The 18,639-nt window shown below is 44.3% G+C and overlaps 1 protein-coding gene across 2 annotated transcripts in view; it reads left to right on the top strand.

Moving 5' to 3' along the window:
- LOC106586922 (dnaJ homolog subfamily B member 6) overlaps nucleotides 1-18,639 on the top strand; it is a 47,473-nt gene that overhangs the window by 7,932 nt on the left and 20,902 nt on the right. For both annotated transcript variants that reach the window (XM_014174670.2, XM_045707886.1), the window contains exons 2-7: nucleotides 495-584; nucleotides 1,730-1,839; nucleotides 1,953-2,009; nucleotides 7,860-7,976; nucleotides 14,987-15,088; nucleotides 17,034-17,169. In XM_014174670.2, coding sequence (XP_014030145.1) covers nucleotides 520-584; nucleotides 1,730-1,839; nucleotides 1,953-2,009; nucleotides 7,860-7,976; nucleotides 14,987-15,088; nucleotides 17,034-17,169 — 587 coding nt within the window. In that variant the 5' untranslated portion in view covers nucleotides 495-519. The remainder of the gene's footprint in view (nucleotides 1-494; nucleotides 585-1,729; nucleotides 1,840-1,952; nucleotides 2,010-7,859; nucleotides 7,977-14,986; nucleotides 15,089-17,033; nucleotides 17,170-18,639) is intronic.

Genomic DNA, 18,639 nt, shown 5'->3' with positions numbered 1-18,639 from the left:
CTACACTCTAACCACTAGGCTACCTGCCTCCTCTACACTCTAACCACTAGGCTACCTGCCACCCCCTACACTCTAACCACTAGGCTACCTGCCTACCCTACACTCTAACCACTAGGCTACCTGCCCCCCTACACTCTAACCACTAGGCTACCTGCCTCCCCTACACTCTAACCACTAGGCTACCTGCCACCCCTCCACTCTAACCACTAGGCTACCTGCCGCCCCTCCACTCTAACCACTAGGCTACCTGCCGCCCCTACACTCTAACCACTAGGCTACCTGCCGACCCTACACTCTAACCACTAGGCTACCTGCCACCCCTACACTCTAACCACTAGGCTACCTGCCGCCCCTATATGTGATCAGATGAGTCGTACAGTTACTGTAAAGGGGTCTAAACAGATTCATTCATAAGACCACTTGATGTCTTTGAGAAACTACTTGAGTGTATTCTACTCTGATGAGGTTGTTGTTGTTGTTGTTGTCGTCAACAGTTGCAGTGGGGTGAGTGAAGAAGACATGGTGGATTATTATAATGTTCTGGGAGTGTCACAAAGTGCCTCTCCGGAGGACATCAGGAAGGCGTAAGTACAGGATTCATACTGTAGTTTATTTGACCAGGTTAGTCTTATTGAGATTAAACATCTCTTTTACAAGACAGACCTGACCAATGGTTTTTCAGGGGTCAACTTCTAGGGGTCAAAAACATTGACAAGCTGCTTTGGGGAGGTGTACAAAACATTTAGGGGTCAAAAACATTGACAAGCTGCTTTGGGGAGGTGTACAATACATCTAGGGGTCAAAAACATTGACAAGCTGCTTTGTGGAGGTGTACAAAACATTTAGGGGTCAAAAACATTGACAGTCCCCTACTTCATTCTATACAGTGGCTCTATACTAGGCCTGTATGGTTCATGTTAATTCTATGTTCTGAATATTAAACAGGTCTTCATGACAGGCTGTGTTACGTTTTACATCTCAGACATGTATCTTTTATCTGTATATTTATAGGTTAAATAGTAGACTGGTGTGGTTTATCTGTATATCCTTACAGTAGCTATTGATAGCTCAACCACACAGACTGATTGAGTTACTGGACAGACACAGAAGCCTTTTTAAATATTAATGACTCAAGATGTATCCCAAATTATACCCTATTCCCTACATAGTGCACTACTTTTGACCAACGCCAGACAGGGAAGTGCACTATGTAGGGGATAGTGTGCCATTTGGGATGCGGCCTCCGTTTCATGACTCAGCGCCATTTCGATAAGGATGATTCATCCCCATCCGTCTCTCTCTCTCTCTCTCTCTCTCTCTCTCTCTCTCTCTCTCTCTCTCTCTCTCTCTCTCTCTCTCTCTCTCTAACTCTCTCTCTCTCTCTCTCTCTCTCTCTCTCTCTCTCTCTCTAACTCTCTCTCTAACTCTCTCTCTCCTGGAGGGGCATTGAATTACCAACGATCCTCTCTTTCTTTCAGTCCAATGCTCAGATTTTGTCTCCTGCATCAAATGTTGTGTCCTGTCAGTCTTCTGCATATGTGTTTCCTACAGTCTTCTATAGTCTTTTAGGCTTGTCCTCTGTTTTGCTGTCCCCTCCAAAAGGGAATAATTTTCTCTTACAGTAAGACGCTGCTCTAATACATTTAGAGTCCCCTTTATAGGTCTACATTTAGCTATTGAATTATAGTTACTGTGCTATTGAATATGTTACTGTGTTTGTTTTGTAAAGGTACAGGAAACAGGCTCTGCGATGGCATCCGGACAAGAACCCAGACAACAAGGAGGAGGCAGAGGGGAAGTTTAAGGAGCTAGCTGAGGCCTATGAAGTTCTGTCAGACCGTAAGACATACCTTAACCTGTTATTAAAACCTAGAATTAACGTAATTATTACCCCTTCTCAAGTGTTCTGTGGACTTGGTGTTTAATAACAGTCATTCTCCTTATCTTTACAGGGAGTAAACGAGAGGCGTATGATACCTATGGCAAAGACAGAATTCCCAACAACACAGGTGAAAGAATCTCTCTGTTCTATCTCTCGTCATTCTATTTCTAATACACGTTTTGAGGTATCGCTTATGGGATACGCCTTTAGGACGAGTCACAAGCTCGGAAGTATGCAATCACACAGCGTCTGTTGGAGACGGACAGGTCAAGTGGCGAATGAGGACCGTGAGGTTAACTCTGCTGAACGTAGGACCGTGAGGTTAACTCTGCTGAACGTCGGACCGTGAGGTTAACTCTGCTGAACGTAGGACCGTGAGGTTAACTCTGCTGAACGTAGGACCGTGAGGTGGACCGTGAGGTTAACGCTGCTGAACGTAGGACCGTGAGGTTAACTCTGCTGAACGTAGGACCGTGAGGTTAACTCTGCTGAACGTAGGACCGTGAGGTTAACTCTGCTGAACGTAGGACCGTGAGGTTAACTCTGCTGAACGTAGGACCGTGAGGTTAACTCTGCTGAACGTAGGACCGTGAGGTTAACTCTGCTGAACGTAGGACCGTGAGGTTAACTCTGCTGAACGTAGGACCGTGAGGTTAACTCTGCTGAACGTAGGACCGTGAGGTTAACTCTGCTGAACGTCGGACCGTGAGGTTAACTCTGCTGAACGTAGGACCGTGAGGTTAACTCTGCTGAACGTAGGACCGTGAGGTTAACTCTGCTGAACGTCGGACCGTGAGGTTAACTCTGCTGAACGTAGGACCGTGAGGTTAACTCTGCTGAACGTCGGACCGTGAGGTTAACTCTGCTGAACGTAGGACCGTGAGGTTAACTCTGCTGAACGTAGGACCGTGAGGTTAACTCTGCTGAACGTAGGACCGTGAGGTTAACTCTGCTGAACGTCGGACCGTGAGGTTAACTCTGCTGAACGTAGGACCGTGAGGTTAACTCTGCTGAACGTAGGACCGTGAGGTTAACTCTGCTGAACGTAGGACCGTGAGGTTAACTCTGCTGAACGTAGGACCGTGAGGTTAACTCTGCTGAACGTAGGACCGTGAGGTTAACTCTGCTGAACGTAGGACCGTGAGGTTAACTCTGCTGAACGTAGGACCGTGAGGTTAACTCTGCTGAACGTCGGACCGTGAGGTTAACTCTGCTGAACGTAGGACCGTGAGGTTAACTCTGCTGAACGTAGGACCGTGAGGTTAACTCTGCTGAACGTAGGACCGTGAGGTTAACTCTGCTGAACGTAGGACCGTGAGATTAGCTCTGCTGACCGTGGGACCGTGAGGTTAACTCTGGTGAACGTAGGACCGTGAGGTTAGCTCTGCTGAACGTAGGACCGTGAGGTTAACTCTGCTGAACGTAGGACCGTGAGGTTAACTCTGCTGAACGGAGGATCGTGAGGTTAACTCTGCTGAACGTAGGACCGTGAGGTTAACTCTGCTGAACGTAGGACCGTGAGGTTAACTCTGCTGAACGTAGGACCGTGAGGTTAACTCTGCTGAACGTAGGACCGTGAGGTTAACTCTGCTGAACGTAGGACCGTGAGGTTAACTCTGCTGAACGTCGGACCGTGAGGTTAACTCTGCTGAACGTAGGACCGTGAGGTTAACGCTGCTGAACGTAGGACCGTGAGGTTAACTCTGCTGAACGTAGGACCGTGAGGTTAACTCTGCTGAACGTAGGACCGTGAGGTTAACTCTGCTGAACGTAGGGCCGTGAGGTTAACTCTGCTGAACGTAGGACCGTGAGGTTAACTCTGCTGAACGTAGGACCGTGAGGTTAACTCTGCTGAACGTAGGACCGTGAGGTTAACTCTGCTGAACGTAGGACCGTGAGGTTAACTCTGCTGAACGTAAGACCGTGAGGTTAACTCTGCTGAACATAGGACCTTGAGGTTAACTCTGCTGAATGTAGGACTGTGAGGTTAACTCTGCTGAATGTAGGACTGTGAGGTTAACATGGCTGAACGTCGGACTTCAGCTCCTGATCGATAGTGTTGACTACTGATCGAAAAGAATGTTTTGCTTCAAGTAGAATTAATTTTTCTACTCGTCAGTCTCAGTTTAGCTAGCGCCACATGGCTAGCTATCGAGACTTGGTTAGCCCTTGCCGCAAAGACTTTAGCTAACTTGGCTAGCTAGCTGCAAGGCTAGCTAACCATACAAAAGGGCTCAACTTGTCCAGCCTTTCAGACAAGGAAAAGGCATATTTCCTCAACAGTTCTATCACGGCTAACGAACTGTTTGGGCCTTCTGACGCTACCACGCGGTCAAAAAGTTTGAACTTTGCAAAAAGGAAGGTGAGGCCTTCATCTTCTGCTTGCCCTGAAAACCTAGGTACCGTGGCAACCTTGTCTACCCCTTCCACAGAGCAGGGAGAGGGGCAACTACTGTACTTCTATATAACGCCTCGTTCAGCGCCTCATCTCTATGCATCTATTCACAGGGAAGACTCACTCAACCCCCCCCCCGTTCCCCAGCTCTTCCCTCAGTCGCCACCAAGCACTGTCCCCAAATAACAGTGTTTCTGTCGCATCCATGCGGCTTGCCAGTACTACGCTTTGATTCCCCTCGAAGGTCATCCCATTCCTGCGGGGTAGCACTTGATTTACCATCTGCATAGGTTTCTTTCTTAATCTCAGCACAATCATCTGTGGATGTAACCCAAATAATATAAAATATTATTTGGGTGAGCGAGAGTAATCCGACTATTTGGAGTCTCGCAACAAGAGCAGGGAACTGACACGCTCTCTCCATCCCTGGGTCCTGTCCACAGTCACTAAGGGATACAGACTGCAGTTCCCTGCTATGAAACCACCCGTTACCAACAGAGTTTTAGTTTTAACAGTGATTACTGACTCGGCTTGAATACCAGAGCAAGGAGAAAAAAATAGTAAATTAAGCGAAGGGGCTATCAGAGCATTACCAACGGTAGAGAGCCAGCGAGACTTCTATTCCCAGTGCCGTATGCTTACTTTCAACGTGCTCGCTCACTCTGTTCGTCAAGGAGACTGGTTCAGTTCAGTCGACCTGCAAGGATGCTTATTTTAACAGGAGGTTTCTCAGGTTTGCCCTTTTAAGGCACAGCCTACAAATACCTTTGCTGTTCCCTTCAGGCTAGCACTAACTCCCTGTTTGTTCAGCAAGTGTGTGGAGACGGCACCAGCACCCCTGAGAACCAAAAGTCTCCACCTACATAGACAATTACCTGCTTTGCTCCCCTACACAGGGGCAAGCGCTTCGAGACACGTCTTTTCCGTATAACCACGGAGTTAGAGTTCAAGATGAACCAGATCTGTTTGGTACCCACACCGAGAATATAGTACCTAGGCTTTAAGCTGGATTCTCTCTCTTATCGGGCTACACTATCGGATGGCCCTTGCCCTGTTCTGCAAGAGGGCGCTCCGTCATGCTCACAATGTGTCTCCTAGTGCTGGGGTTGATGGTATCCACCGTCCACAGTAGTGTCCACAAGGGACTATTGCGAATGAGAGGCTTTCAGCATTGGGTTGCTGCCCTACGCCTGTGTCCACACCAACGTTAGCGCTGTCAACTGTCAGACAGCAGTGACTGAGGACGGTCTCTCAGCTCTCCGTCACTGGAAGAGCCCCTCCATCTTCATTTCAGCCGTCACCCACGGTCATCCACCCCCACCGTCACCCCATGTCACCCGCTGTCATTGAGGAAATGGGGTGACGACAGACGTGTCACTCAGAGGGTGGGGCGCAGTTCACGAGAGAAGAGCAATAAAACGGATTGCGGTCCCCACAGCTCCGCCACGCTTATATAAATGACCTTTGAACTGCTGACAGTGTTTAATGCATTGATACACTTTCTGCCCTTTCCTTTGAATTTGTCACATCCTTGTCAGGGCAGACAATACGACTGTGGTGGCATACATCAACCGCCAGGGTGGCACACGCTCTTCTGTGTCTACACAGACTTACTGTTCAGATTATTCTGTGGAGCAGGGCATACCTGTTTTTACTCTGTGTGACTCAAGTCCCAGGCGTATTGAATGTGGGATTTTTTTGGTCCAGAGGGAATCCCCTACATGGGGGAGATTCCATCCCCTAGGCCCAGTTTTTCAAAAGTTACCTGAGCGGATTTTGGCTATCAGATAGGATTAAATGTTAGAATTGGGTTTTTTTTTACAACTGAAAAATGTGATTCTGATCCTCCAGATAAGGGATAAGGATTTGGTAATCCAATTTGATCTTTTACTCACGATTAAAATCAAAAGGTAGTTATTAGGATAGTTTTGATGCCGAAAATCTGGATTATCTTGATCCCACTGGAAGGGTGGATTCAGACTGGATTCAGGCTGGATTCAGGGTGGATTCAGGGTGGATTCAGGCTGGATTCAGGGTGGATTCAGGCTGGATTCAGGGTGGATTCAGGGTGGATTCAGGCTGGATTCAGGGTGGATTCAGGGTGGATTCAGACTGGATTCAGGCTGGATTCAGGCTGGATTCAGGGTGGATTCAGGCTGGATTCAGGGTGGATTCAGGGTGGATTCAGACTGGATTCAGGCTGGATTCAGGGTGGATTCAGGCTGGATTCAGGGTGGATTCAGGCTGGATTCAGGGTGGATTCAGGGTGGATTCAGACTGGATTCAGGGTGGATTCAGGCTGGATTCAGGGTGGATTCAGACTGGATTCAGACTGGATTCAGGGTGGATAGTTTTGATGCCGAAAATCTGGATTATCTTGATCCCACTGGAAGGGTGGATTCAGACTGGATTCAGGCTGGATTCAGGGTGGATTCAGGGTGGATTCAGGCTGGATTCAGGGTGGATTCAGGCTGGATTCAGGGTGGATTCAGGGTGGATTCAGGCTGGATTCAGGGTGGATTCAGGGTGGATTCAGACTGGATTCAGGGTGGATTCAGGGTGGATTCAGGCTGGATTCAGGGTGGATTCAGGGTGGATTCAGACTGGATTCAGGGTGCATTCAGGCTGGATTGAGGGTGGATTCAGACTGGATTCAGACTGGATTCAGGGTGGATTCAGGGTGGATTCAGGCTGGATTTAGGGTGGATTCAGGGTGGATTCAGGCTGGATTCAGGGTGGGTTCAGGGTGGATTCAGGCTGGATTCAGGGTGGATTTAGGGTGGATTCAGGGTGGATTCAGGCTGGATTCAGGGTGGATTCAGGCTGGATTCAGGCTGGATTCAGGGTGGGTTCAGGGTGATGCTCATGCACCTTGCACCTTCATTGGCGTATACCGTCGTCAGTGTTCGGAGCCTCGGAAGGGTGATCCTGTTGGAACTACCCCGGTTTCGGGAGACCAGGTCTGCTTCACGGGAATCGGCCTTAAACCATAAGTGACACACATGCGGTTCTGTGAGAATACGAGTGAGACGTGTGACCACTTTTCCCTGCTCTCAAGATCACAAGGAAGAGCGTTCCTGAATGACCAGTTGTCAGGCATTGTGGCTCTTTTGTTTATGGAGGAGAGCTGTTCACCTCATTCGCCGCTCGACCTGTCTGTCTCCAACAGACGCTTTGTGATTGGATACTTTGAGCTTGTGACCCTGCCCTAAGACGGAGCCCACAAGTGACATCTCACTGTATTTTCATAGAACCAGGGGTTTACGCAAGTCAAGTTTTATAGACTTGTCTACAATTACATGATCTATTCTATTCTGTTCTGTTTTTGATCAACAATGTTGGTAGTGTCCATATTAATCAATCAAAATGTATTTATCCCCTCCTCCCTCCCTCCCTCCTCCCTCCCTCCCTCCCTCCCTCCCTCCCTCCCTCCCTCCCTCCCTCCCTCCCTCCCTCCCTCCTCCCTTCCTTCCTTCCTTCCTTCCTTCCTTCCTTCCTTCCTTCCTTCCTTCCTTCCTTCCTTCCTTCCTTCCTCCCTCCCTCCCTCCCTCCCTCCCTCCCTCCTCCCCCCCCTCCCTCCAGGCTCCAGTAGCCATCACGCCCCAGAAGACTTCCCAGGGTTCACCTTTACATTCCGGAGTCCAGAGGAAGTGTTTCGGGAATTCTTTGGAGGCCAGGATCCTTTTGCAAATTTCTTCGGTGGGTCTGACCAATATCCTACGGTCCTTCAACAATGTCCTATGTCTTTATGTGTTCCTTAGTCGAGGCTAAATCTGACCGGGAAACCAGTTCGTAGGGGAATCGCAGCAGTTCACACAAAGCAGAACACTACCTGCTTCTTCCTATGTTTCATAGTCTCTCTGTTATCACTGTCCTCATAGTCTCTCTGTTATCACTGTCCTCATAGTCTCTCTGTTATCACTGTCCTCATAGTCTCTCTGTTATCACTGTCCTCATAGTCTCTCTGTTATCACTGTTCTCATAGTCTCTCTGTTATCACTGTCCTCATAGTCTCTCTGTTATCACTGTTCTCATAGTCTCTCTGTTATCACTGTCCTCATAGTCTCTCTGTTAGCGCTGTCCTCATAGTCTCTCTGTTATCACTGTCCTCATAGTCTCTCTGTTATCACTGTCCTCATAGTCTCTCTGTTATCACTGTTCTCAGTCTCTCTGTTATCACTGTCCTCATAGTCTCTCTGTTATCACTGTTCTCATAGTCTCTCTGTTATCACTGTCCTCATAGTCTCTCTGTTATCACTGTTCTCATAGTCTCTCTGTTATCACTGTCCTCATAGTCTCTCTGTTATCACTGTTCTCATAGTCTCTCTGTTATCGCTGTCCTCATAGTCTCTCTGTTATCACTGTCCTCATAGTCTCTCTGTTATCACTGTTCTCATAGTCTCTCTGTTATCACTGTTCTCTCAGTCTCTCTGTTATCACTGTCCTCATAGTCTCTCTGTTATCACTGTCCTCATAATCTCTCTGTTATGACTGTTCTCAGTCTCTCTGTTATCACTGTTCTCAGTCTCTCTGTTATCACTGTCCTCATAGTCTCTCTGTTATCACTGTTCTCATAGTCTCTCTGTTATCACTGTTCTCAGTCTCTCTGTTATCACTGTCCTCATAGTCTCTCTGTTATCACTGTCCTCATAGTCTCTCTGTTATCACTGTCCTCATAGTCTCTCTGTTATCACTGTTCTCATAGTCTCTCTGTTATCACTGTCCTCATAGTCTCTCTGTTATCGCTGTTCTCATAGTCTCTCTGTTATCACTGTTCTCATAGTCTCTCTGTTATCACTGTCCTCATAGTCTCTCTGTTATCACTGTTCTCATAGTCTCTCTGTTATCACTGTTCTCATAGTCTCTCTGTTATTACTGTCCTCATAGTCTCTCTGTTATCACTGTCCTCATAGTCTCTCTGTTATCACTGTCCTCATAGTCTCTCTGTTATCACTGTTCTCATAGTCTCTCTGTTATCACTGTCCTCATAGTCTCTCTGTTATCACTGTCCTCATAGTCTCTCTGTTATCACTGTTCTCATAGTCTCTCTGTTATCACTGTCCTCATAATCTCTCTGTTATGACTGTTCTCAGTCTCTCTGTTATCACTGTCCTCATAGTCTCTCTGTTATCACTGTTCTCATAGTCTCTCTGTTATCGCTGTCCTCATAGTCTCTCTGTTATCACTGTCCTCATAGTCTCTCTGTTATCACTGTCCTCATAATCTCTCTGTTATGACTGTTCTCAGTCTCTCTGTTATCACTGTCCTCATAGTCTCTCTGTTATCACTGTCCTCATAGTCTCTCTGTTATCACTGTCCTCATAGTCTCTCTGTTATCACTGTCCTCATAGTCTCTCTGTTATCACTGTCCTCATAGTCTCTCTGTTATCACTGTTCTCATAGTCTCTCTGTTATCACTGTTCTCAGTCTCTCTGTTATCACTGTTCTCATAGTCTCTCTGTTATCACTGTTCTCAGTCTCTCTGTTATCACTGTCCTCATAGTCTCTCTGTTATCACTGTCCTCATAGTCTCTCTGTTATCACTGTTCTCATAGTCTCTCTGTTATCACTGTCCTCATAGTCTCTCTGTTATCACTGTCCTCATAGTCTCTCTGTTATCACTGTTCTCATAGTCTCTCTGTTATCGCTGTCCTCATAGTCTCTCTGTTATCACTGTCCTCATAGTCTCTCTGTTATCACTGTCCTCATAATCTCTCTGTTATCACTGTTCTCAGTCTCTCTGTTATCACTGTTCTCATAGTCTCTCTGTTATCACTGTCCTCATAGTCTCTCTGTTATCACTGTCCTCATAGTCTCTCTGTTATCACTGTCCTCATAGTCTCTCTGTTATCACTGTCCTCATAGTCTCTCTGTTATCACTGTTCTCATAGTCTCTCTGTTATCACTGTCCTCATAGTCTCTCTGTTATCACTGTTCTCATAGTCTCTCTGTTATCACTGTTCTCATAGTCTCTCTGTTATCACTGTTCTCAGTCTCTCTGTTATCACTGTTCTCATAGTCTCACTGTTATCACTGTCCTCATAGTCTCTCTGTTATCACTGTTCTCATAGTCTCTCTGTTATCACTGTTCTCATAGTCTCTCTGTTATCACTGTTCTCAGTCTCTCTGTTATCACTGTTCTCATAGTCTCTCTGTTATCACTGTTCTCATAGTCTCTCTGTTATCACTGTCCTCATAGTCTCTCTGTTATCACTGTTCTCATAGTCTCTCTGTTATCACTGTTCTCATAGTCTCTCTGTTATCACTGTTCTCAGTCTCTCTGTTATCACTGTTCTCATAGTCTCTCTGTTATCACTGTTCTCATAGTCTCTCTGTTATCCCTGTTCTCAGTCTCTCTGTTATCACTGTCCTCATAGTCTCTCTGTTATCACTGTCCTCATAGTCTCTCTGTTATCACTGTCCTCATAGTCTCTCTGTTATCACTGTTCTCATAGTCTCTCTGTTATCACTGTCCTCATAGTCTCTCTGTTATCACTGTCCTCATAGTCTCTCTGTTATCACTGTTCTCATAGTCTCTCTGTTATCACTGTCCTCATAATCTCTCTGTTATGACTGTTCTCAGTCTCTCTGTTATCACTGTCCTCATAGTCTCTCTGTTATCACTGTTCTCATAGTCTCTCTGTTATCGCTGTCCTCATAGTCTCTCTGTTATCACTGTCCTCATAATCTCTCTGTTATGACTGTTCTCAGTCTCTCTGTTATCACTGTCCTCATAGTCTCTCTGTTATCACTGTCCTCATAGTCTCTCTGTTATCACTGTCCTCATAGTCTCTCTGTTATCACTGTCCTCATAGTCTCTCTGTTATCACTGTCCTCATAGTCTCTCTGTTATCACTGTTCTCATAGTCTCTCTGTTATCACTGTTCTCAGTCTCTCTGTTATCACTGTTCTCATAGTCTCTCTGTTATCACTGTTCTCAGTCTCTCTGTTATCACTGTCCTCATAGTCTCTCTGTTATCACTGTCCTCATAGTCTCTCTGTTATCACTGTTCTCATAGTCTCTCTGTTATCACTGTCCTCATAGTCTCTCTGTTATCACTGTCCTCATAGTCTCTCTGTTATCACTGTTCTCATAGTCTCTCTGTTATCGCTGTCCTCATAGTCTCTCTGTTATCACTGTCCTCATAGTCTCTCTGTTATCACTGTCCTCATAATCTCTCTGTTATCACTGTTCTCAGTCTCTCTGTTATCACTGTTCTCATAGTCTCTCTGTTATCACTGTCCTCATAGTCTCTCTGTTATCACTGTCCTCATAGTCTCTCTGTTATCACTGTCCTCATAGTCTCTCTGTTATCACTGTCCTCATAGTCTCTCTGTTATCACTGTTCTCATAGTCTCTCTGTTATCACTGTCCTCATAGTCTCTCTGTTATCACTGTTCTCATAGTCTCTCTGTTATCACTGTTCTCATAGTCTCTCTGTTATCACTGTTCTCAGTCTCTCTGTTATCACTGTTCTCATAGTCTCACTGTTATCACTGTCCTCATAGTCTCTCTGTTATCACTGTTCTCATAGTCTCTCTGTTATCACTGTTCTCATAGTCTCTCTGTTATCACTGTTCTCAGTCTCTCTGTTATCACTGTTCTCATAGTCTCTCTGTTATCACTGTTCTCATAGTCTCTCTGTTATCACTGTCCTCATAGTCTCTCTGTTATCACTGTTCTCATAGTCTCTCTGTTATCACTGTTCTCATAGTCTCTCTGTTATCACTGTTCTCAGTCTCTCTGTTATCACTGTTCTCATAGTCTCTCTGTTATCACTGTTCTCATAGTCTCTCTGTTATCCCTGTTCTCAGTCTCTCTGTTATCACTGTCCTCATAGTCTCTCTGTTATCACTGTTCTCATAGTCTCTCTGTTATCACTGTTCTCATAGTCTCTCTGTTATCACTGTTCTCATAGTCTCTCTGTTATCACTGTCCTCATAGTCTCTCTGTTATCACTGTCCTCATAGTCTCTCTGTTATCACTGTTCTCATAGTCTCTCTGTTATCACTGTCCTCATAATCTCTCTGTTATGACTGTTCTCAGTCTCTCTGTTATTACTGTTCTCAGTCTCTCTGTTATCACTGTCCTCATAGTCTCTCTGTTATCACTGTCCTCATAGTCTCTCTGTTATCACTGTCCTCATAGTCTCTCTGTTATCACTGTCCTCATAATCTCTCTGTTATGACTGTTCTCAGTCTCTCTGTTATCACTGTTCTCAGTCTCTCTGTTATCACTGTTCTCAGTCTCTCTGTTATCACTGTTCTCAGTCTCTCTGTTATCACTGTTCTCATAGTCTCTCTGTTATCACTGTCCTCATAGTCTCTCTGTTATCACTGTCCTCATAGTCTCTCTGTTATCACTGTCCTCATAGTCTGTCTGTTATCACTGTTCTCATAGTCTCTCTGTTATCACTGTTCTCATAGTCTCTCTGTTATCACTGTTCTCATAGTCTCTCTGTTATCACTGTTCTCATAGTCTCTCTGTTATCACTGTCCTCATAGTCTCTCTGTTATCACTGTTCTCAGTCTCTCTGTTATCACTGTTCTCATAGTCTCTAAGTTATCACTGTTCTCATAGTCTCTCTGTTATCACTGTTCTCATAGTCTCTCTGTTATCACTGTCCTCATAGTCTCTCTGTTATCACTGTCCTCATAGTCTCTCTGTTATCACTGTCCTCATAGTCTCTCTGTTATCACTGTTCTCATAGTCTCTCTGTTATCACTGTCCTCATAGTCTCTCTGTTATCACTGTTCTCATAGTCTCTCTGTTATCACTGTCCTCATAGTCTCTCTGTTATCACTGTCCTCATAGTCTCTCTGTTATCACTGTCCTCATAGTCTCTCTGTTATCACTGTCCTCATAGTCTCTCTGTTATCACTGTTCTCATAATCTCTCTGTTATCACTGTCCTCATAGTCTCTCTGTTATCACTGTTCTCAGTCTCTCTGTTATGACTGTTCTCATAGTCTCTCTGTTATCACTGTTCTCAGTCTCTCTGTTATCACTGTTCTCATAGTCTCTCTGTTATCACTGTCCTCATAGTCTCTCTGTTATCACTGTCCTCATAGTCTCTCTGTTATCACTGTTCTCAGTCTCTCTGTTATCACTGTTCTCAGTCTCTCTGTTATCACTGTTCTCATAGTCTCTCTGTTATCACTGTTCTCATAGTCTCTCTGTTATCACTGTTCTCATAGTCTCTCTGTTATCACTGTCCTCATAGTCTCTCTGTTATCACTGTCCTCATAGTCTCTCTGTTATCACTGTTCTCAGTCTCTCTGTTATCACTGTCCTCATAGTCTCTCTGTTATCACTGTTCTCAGTCTCTCTGTTATCACTGTCCTCATAGTCTCTCTGTTATCACTGTTCTCATAGTCTCTCTGTTATCACTGTTCTCATAGTCTCTCTGTTATCACTGTCCTCATAGTCTCTCTGTTATCACTGTTCTCATAGTCTCTCTGTTATCACTGTTCTCAGTCTCTCTGTTATCACTGTCCTCATAGTCTCTCTGTTATCACTGTCCTCATAGTCTCTCTGTTATCACTGTCCTCATAGTCTCTCTGTTATCACTGTCCTCATAATCTCTCTGTTATCACTGTCCTCATAGTCTCTCTGTTATCACTGTCCTCATAGTCTCTCTGTTATCACTGTCCTCATAGTATCTCTGTTATCACTGTCCTCATAGTCTCTCTGTTATCACTGTCCTCATAGTCTCTCTGTTATCGCTGTCCTCATAGTCTCTCTGTTATCACTGTCCTCATAGTCTCTCTGTTATCACTGTCCTCATAATCTCTCTGTTATGACTGTTCTCAGTCTCTCTGTTATCACTGTTCTCAGTCTCTCTGTTATCACTGTCCTCATAGTCTCTCTGTTATCGCTGTCCTCATAGTCTCTCTGTTATCCCTGTCCTCATAGTCTCTCTGTTATCACTGTCCTCATAATCTCTCTGTTATGACTGTTCTCAGTCTCTCTGTTATCACTGTTCTCAGTCTCTCTGTTATCACTGTCCTCATAGTCTCTCTGTTATGACTGTTCTCAGTCTCTCTGTTATCACTGTTCTCAGTCTCTCTGTTATCACTGTCCTCATAGTCTCTCTGTTATCACTGTTCTCAGTCTCTCTGTTATCACTGTCCTCATAGTCTCTCTGTTATCACTGTTCTCATAGTCTCTCTGTTATCACTGTTCTCATAGTCTCTCTGTTATCACTGTTCTCATAGTCTCTCTGTTATCACTGTTCTCATAGTCTCTCTGTTATCACTGTTCTCATAGTCTCTCTGTTATCACTGTCCTCATAGTCTCTCTGTTATCACTGTTCTCATAGTCTCTCTGTTATCACTGTTCTCATAGTCTCTCTGTTATCACTGTTCTCATAGTCTCTCTGTTATCACTGTCCTCATAGTCTCTCTGTTATCACTGTCCTCATAGTCTCTCTGTTATCACTGTTCTCAGTCTCTCTGTTATCACTGTCCTCATAGTCTCTCTGTTATCACTGTTCTCATAGTCTCTCTGTTATCACTGTCCTCATAGTCTCTCTGTTATCACTGTCCTCATAGTCTCTCTGTTATCACTGTCCTCATAGTCTCTCTGTTATCACTGTCCTCATAGTCTCTCTGTTATCGCTGTTCTCATAGTCTCTCTGTTATCGCTGTTCTCATAGTCTCTCTGTTATCACTGTTCTCATAGTCTCTCTGTTATCGCTGTCCTCTCAGATGACTTTGCCTTCGGAGGAGGGTTGCACAGTGACATCCATGGACATCCTGGCACTTCGAGGCTCGGCCCAAGCCGGTTTTTCTCCTTCCCCTCTGCTGGAGGTCAGTAATAACACAATGTCTGGATCCCAAATGGCACCCTATGTAGTGCACTACTTTCGACTGCGCTCATATGGCTCTGGTCAAAAGTAGTGTACTATATAGAGAATAGGGTGTCATTTGGGACACAATGGAAAATAAGATGGTATTAACACATAACACAACAACACAGTTCTATACTGAGGGTATTAACACATAACACAACAACACAGTTCTATACTGAGGGTATTAACACATAACACAACAACACAGTTCTATACTGAGGGTATTAACACATAACACAACAACACAGTTCTATACTGAGGGTATTAACACATAACACAACAACACAGTTCTATAATAAGAGGGTATTAACACATAACACAACAACACAGTTCTATACTGAGGGTATTAACACATAACACAACAACACAGTTCTATAATAAGAGGGTATTAACACATAACACAACAACACAGTTCTATACTGAGGGTATTAACACATAACACAACAACACAGTTCTATACTGAGGGTATTAACACATAACACAACAACACAGTTCTATACTGAGGGTATTAACACATAACACAACAACACAGTTCTATACTGAGGGTATTAACACATAACACAACAACACAGTTCTATAATAAGAGGGTATTAACACATAACACAACAACACAGTTCTATACTGAGGGTATTAACACATAACACAACAACACAGTTCTATACTGAGGGTATTAACACATAACACAACAACACAGTTCTATACTGAGGGTATTAACACATAACACAACAACACAGTTCTATACTGAGGGTATTAACACATAACACAACAACACAGTTCTATACTGAGGGTATTAACACATAACACAACAACACAGTTCTATACTGAGGGTATTAACACATAACACAACAACACAGTTCTATAATAAGAGGGTATTAACACATAACACAACAACACAGTTCTATACTGAGGGTATTAACACATAACACAACAACACAGTTCTATACTGAGGGTATTAACACATAACACAACAACACAGTTCTATACTGAGGGTATTAACACATAACACAACAACACAGTTCTATAATAAGAGGGTATTAACACATAACACAACAACACAGTTCTATACTGAGGGTATTAACACATAACACAACAACACAGTTCTATAATAAGAGGGTATTAACACATAACACAACAACACAGTTCTATAATGAGGGTATTAACACATAACACAACAACACAGTTCTATAATAAGAGGGTATTAACACATAACACAACAACACAGTTCTATACTGAGGGTATTAACACATAACACAACAACACAGTTCTATACTGAGGGTATTAACACATAACACAACAACACAGTTCTATACTGAGGGTATTAACACATAACACAACAACACAGTTCTATACTGAGGGTATTAACACATAACACAACAACACAGTTCTATAATAAGAGGGTATTAACACATAACACAACAACACAGTTCTATACTGAGGGTATTAACACATAACACAACAACACAGTTCTATACTGAGGGTATTAACACATAACACAACAACACAGTTCTATAATAAGAGGGTTTATCTGACTGGTCCCCCCTCTTTCACAGTGCATGACTTCACCTCTTCCTCCTCCTCCCTCTTTCACAGTTCATGACTTCAACTCTTCCTCCTCCTCCTCCCTCTTTCACAGTTCATGACTTCACCTCTTCCTCCTCCTCCCTCTTTCACAGTGCATGACTTCACTTCTTCCTCCTCCCTCTTTCACAGTGCATGACTTCACCTCTTCCTCCTCCTCCTCCCTCTTTCACAGTTCATGACTTCACCTCTTCCTCATCTTTCTATTTCACAGTGCATGACTTCACCTCTTCCTCATCCTCCCTCTCACAGTGCATTCCTTCACCTCTTCCTCCCTCTTTCACAGTGCATGACTTCAACTCTTCCTCCTCTTACCTCTTTCACAGTGCGTGACTTCACCTCTTCCTCATCCTCCATGGGGGGAATGGATTGGATGGACAGCATCGGAGGAGGGATGGGGAATTTCAAGTCTGTCTCCACTTCTACGCGTGTCATCAACGGCAAACGCACCACCACCAAGAAGTCAGTAAAATCTGTATCCCAAATTGCACCATAAACCCTATTTAGTGTAAAACACTTGGGCAAATGGTAAAATCAAATCAAAATCAAATCAAATGTTATTGGTCACATACACATGGTTAGCAAATGTTAATGCGAGTGTAGCGAAATTCTTGTGTTTCTAGTTCCGACCATGCAGTAATATCTAACAAGTAATCTAACCTAACAATTTCACAACTACCTTTTACACACAAGTGTAAAGGAATGAATAAGAATATTGACATAAAAATATATGAATGAGTGATGGTCGAACGGCATAGGCAAGATGCAGTAGATGGTATAGAGTACAGTATATACATACAGTGGGGGGAAAAAAGTATTTGATCCCCTGCTGATTTTGTATGTTTGCCCACTGACAAAGAAATGATCAGTCTATAATTTTAATGGTAGGTTTATTTGAACAGTGAGAGACAGAATAACAACAAAAATATTCAGAAAAACGCATGTCAAAAATGTTATAAAATGATTTGCATTTTAATGAGGGAAATAAGTATTTGACCCCTCTGCAAAACATGACTTAGTACTTGGTGGCAAAACCCTTGTTGGCAATCACAGAGGTCAGACGTTTCTTGTAGTTGGCCACCAGGTTTGCACACATCTCAGGAGGGATTTTGTCCCACTCCTCTTTGCAGATCTTCTCCAAGTCATTAAGGTTTCGAGGCTGACGTTTGGCATCTCGAATCTTCAGCTCCCTCCACAGATTTTCTATGGGATTAAGGTCTAGAGACTGGCTAGGCCACTCCAGGACCATAATGTGCTTCTTCTTGAGCCACTCCTTTGTTGCCTTGGCCGTGTGTTTTGGGTCATTGTCATGCTGGCAGACCCATCCACGACCCATTTTCAATGCCCTGGCTGAGGGAAGGATGTTCTCACCCAAGATTTGACGGTACATGGCCCCGTCCATCGTCCCTTTGATGCGGTGAAGTTGTCCTGTCCCCTTAGCAGAAAAACACCCCCAAAGCATAATGTTTCCACCTCGATGTTTGACGGTGGGGATGGTGTTTTTGGGGTCATAGGCAGCATTCCTGCTCCTCCAAACACGGCGAGTTCAGTTGATGCCAAAGAGCTCCATTTTGGTCTCATCTGACCACAACACTTTCACCAGTTGTCCTCTGAATCATTCAGATGTCCATTGGCAAACTTCAGACGGGCATGTATATGTATTCTTGAGCAGGGGGACCTTGCGGGCGCTGCATGATTTCAGTCCTTCACGGTGTAGTGTGTTACCAATTGTTTTCTTGGTGACTATGGTCACAGCTGCCTTGAGATCATTGACAAGATCCTCCCGTGTAGTTCTGGGCTAATTCCTCACCATTCTCATGATCATTGCAACCCCACGAAGTGAAATCTTGCATGGAGCCCCTGGCCGAGGGATATTGACAATTCTTTTGTGTTTCTTCCATTTGCGAATAATCGCACCAACTGTTGTCACCT

The sequence above is a fragment of the Salmo salar genome, chromosome ssa25 (assembly GCF_905237065.1).
Source record: "Salmo salar chromosome ssa25, Ssal_v3.1, whole genome shotgun sequence".
Classification (NCBI taxonomy): Eukaryota; Metazoa; Chordata; class Actinopteri; order Salmoniformes; family Salmonidae; genus Salmo; species Salmo salar.
This window is presented reverse-complemented; position numbering and strand designations above follow the sequence as displayed.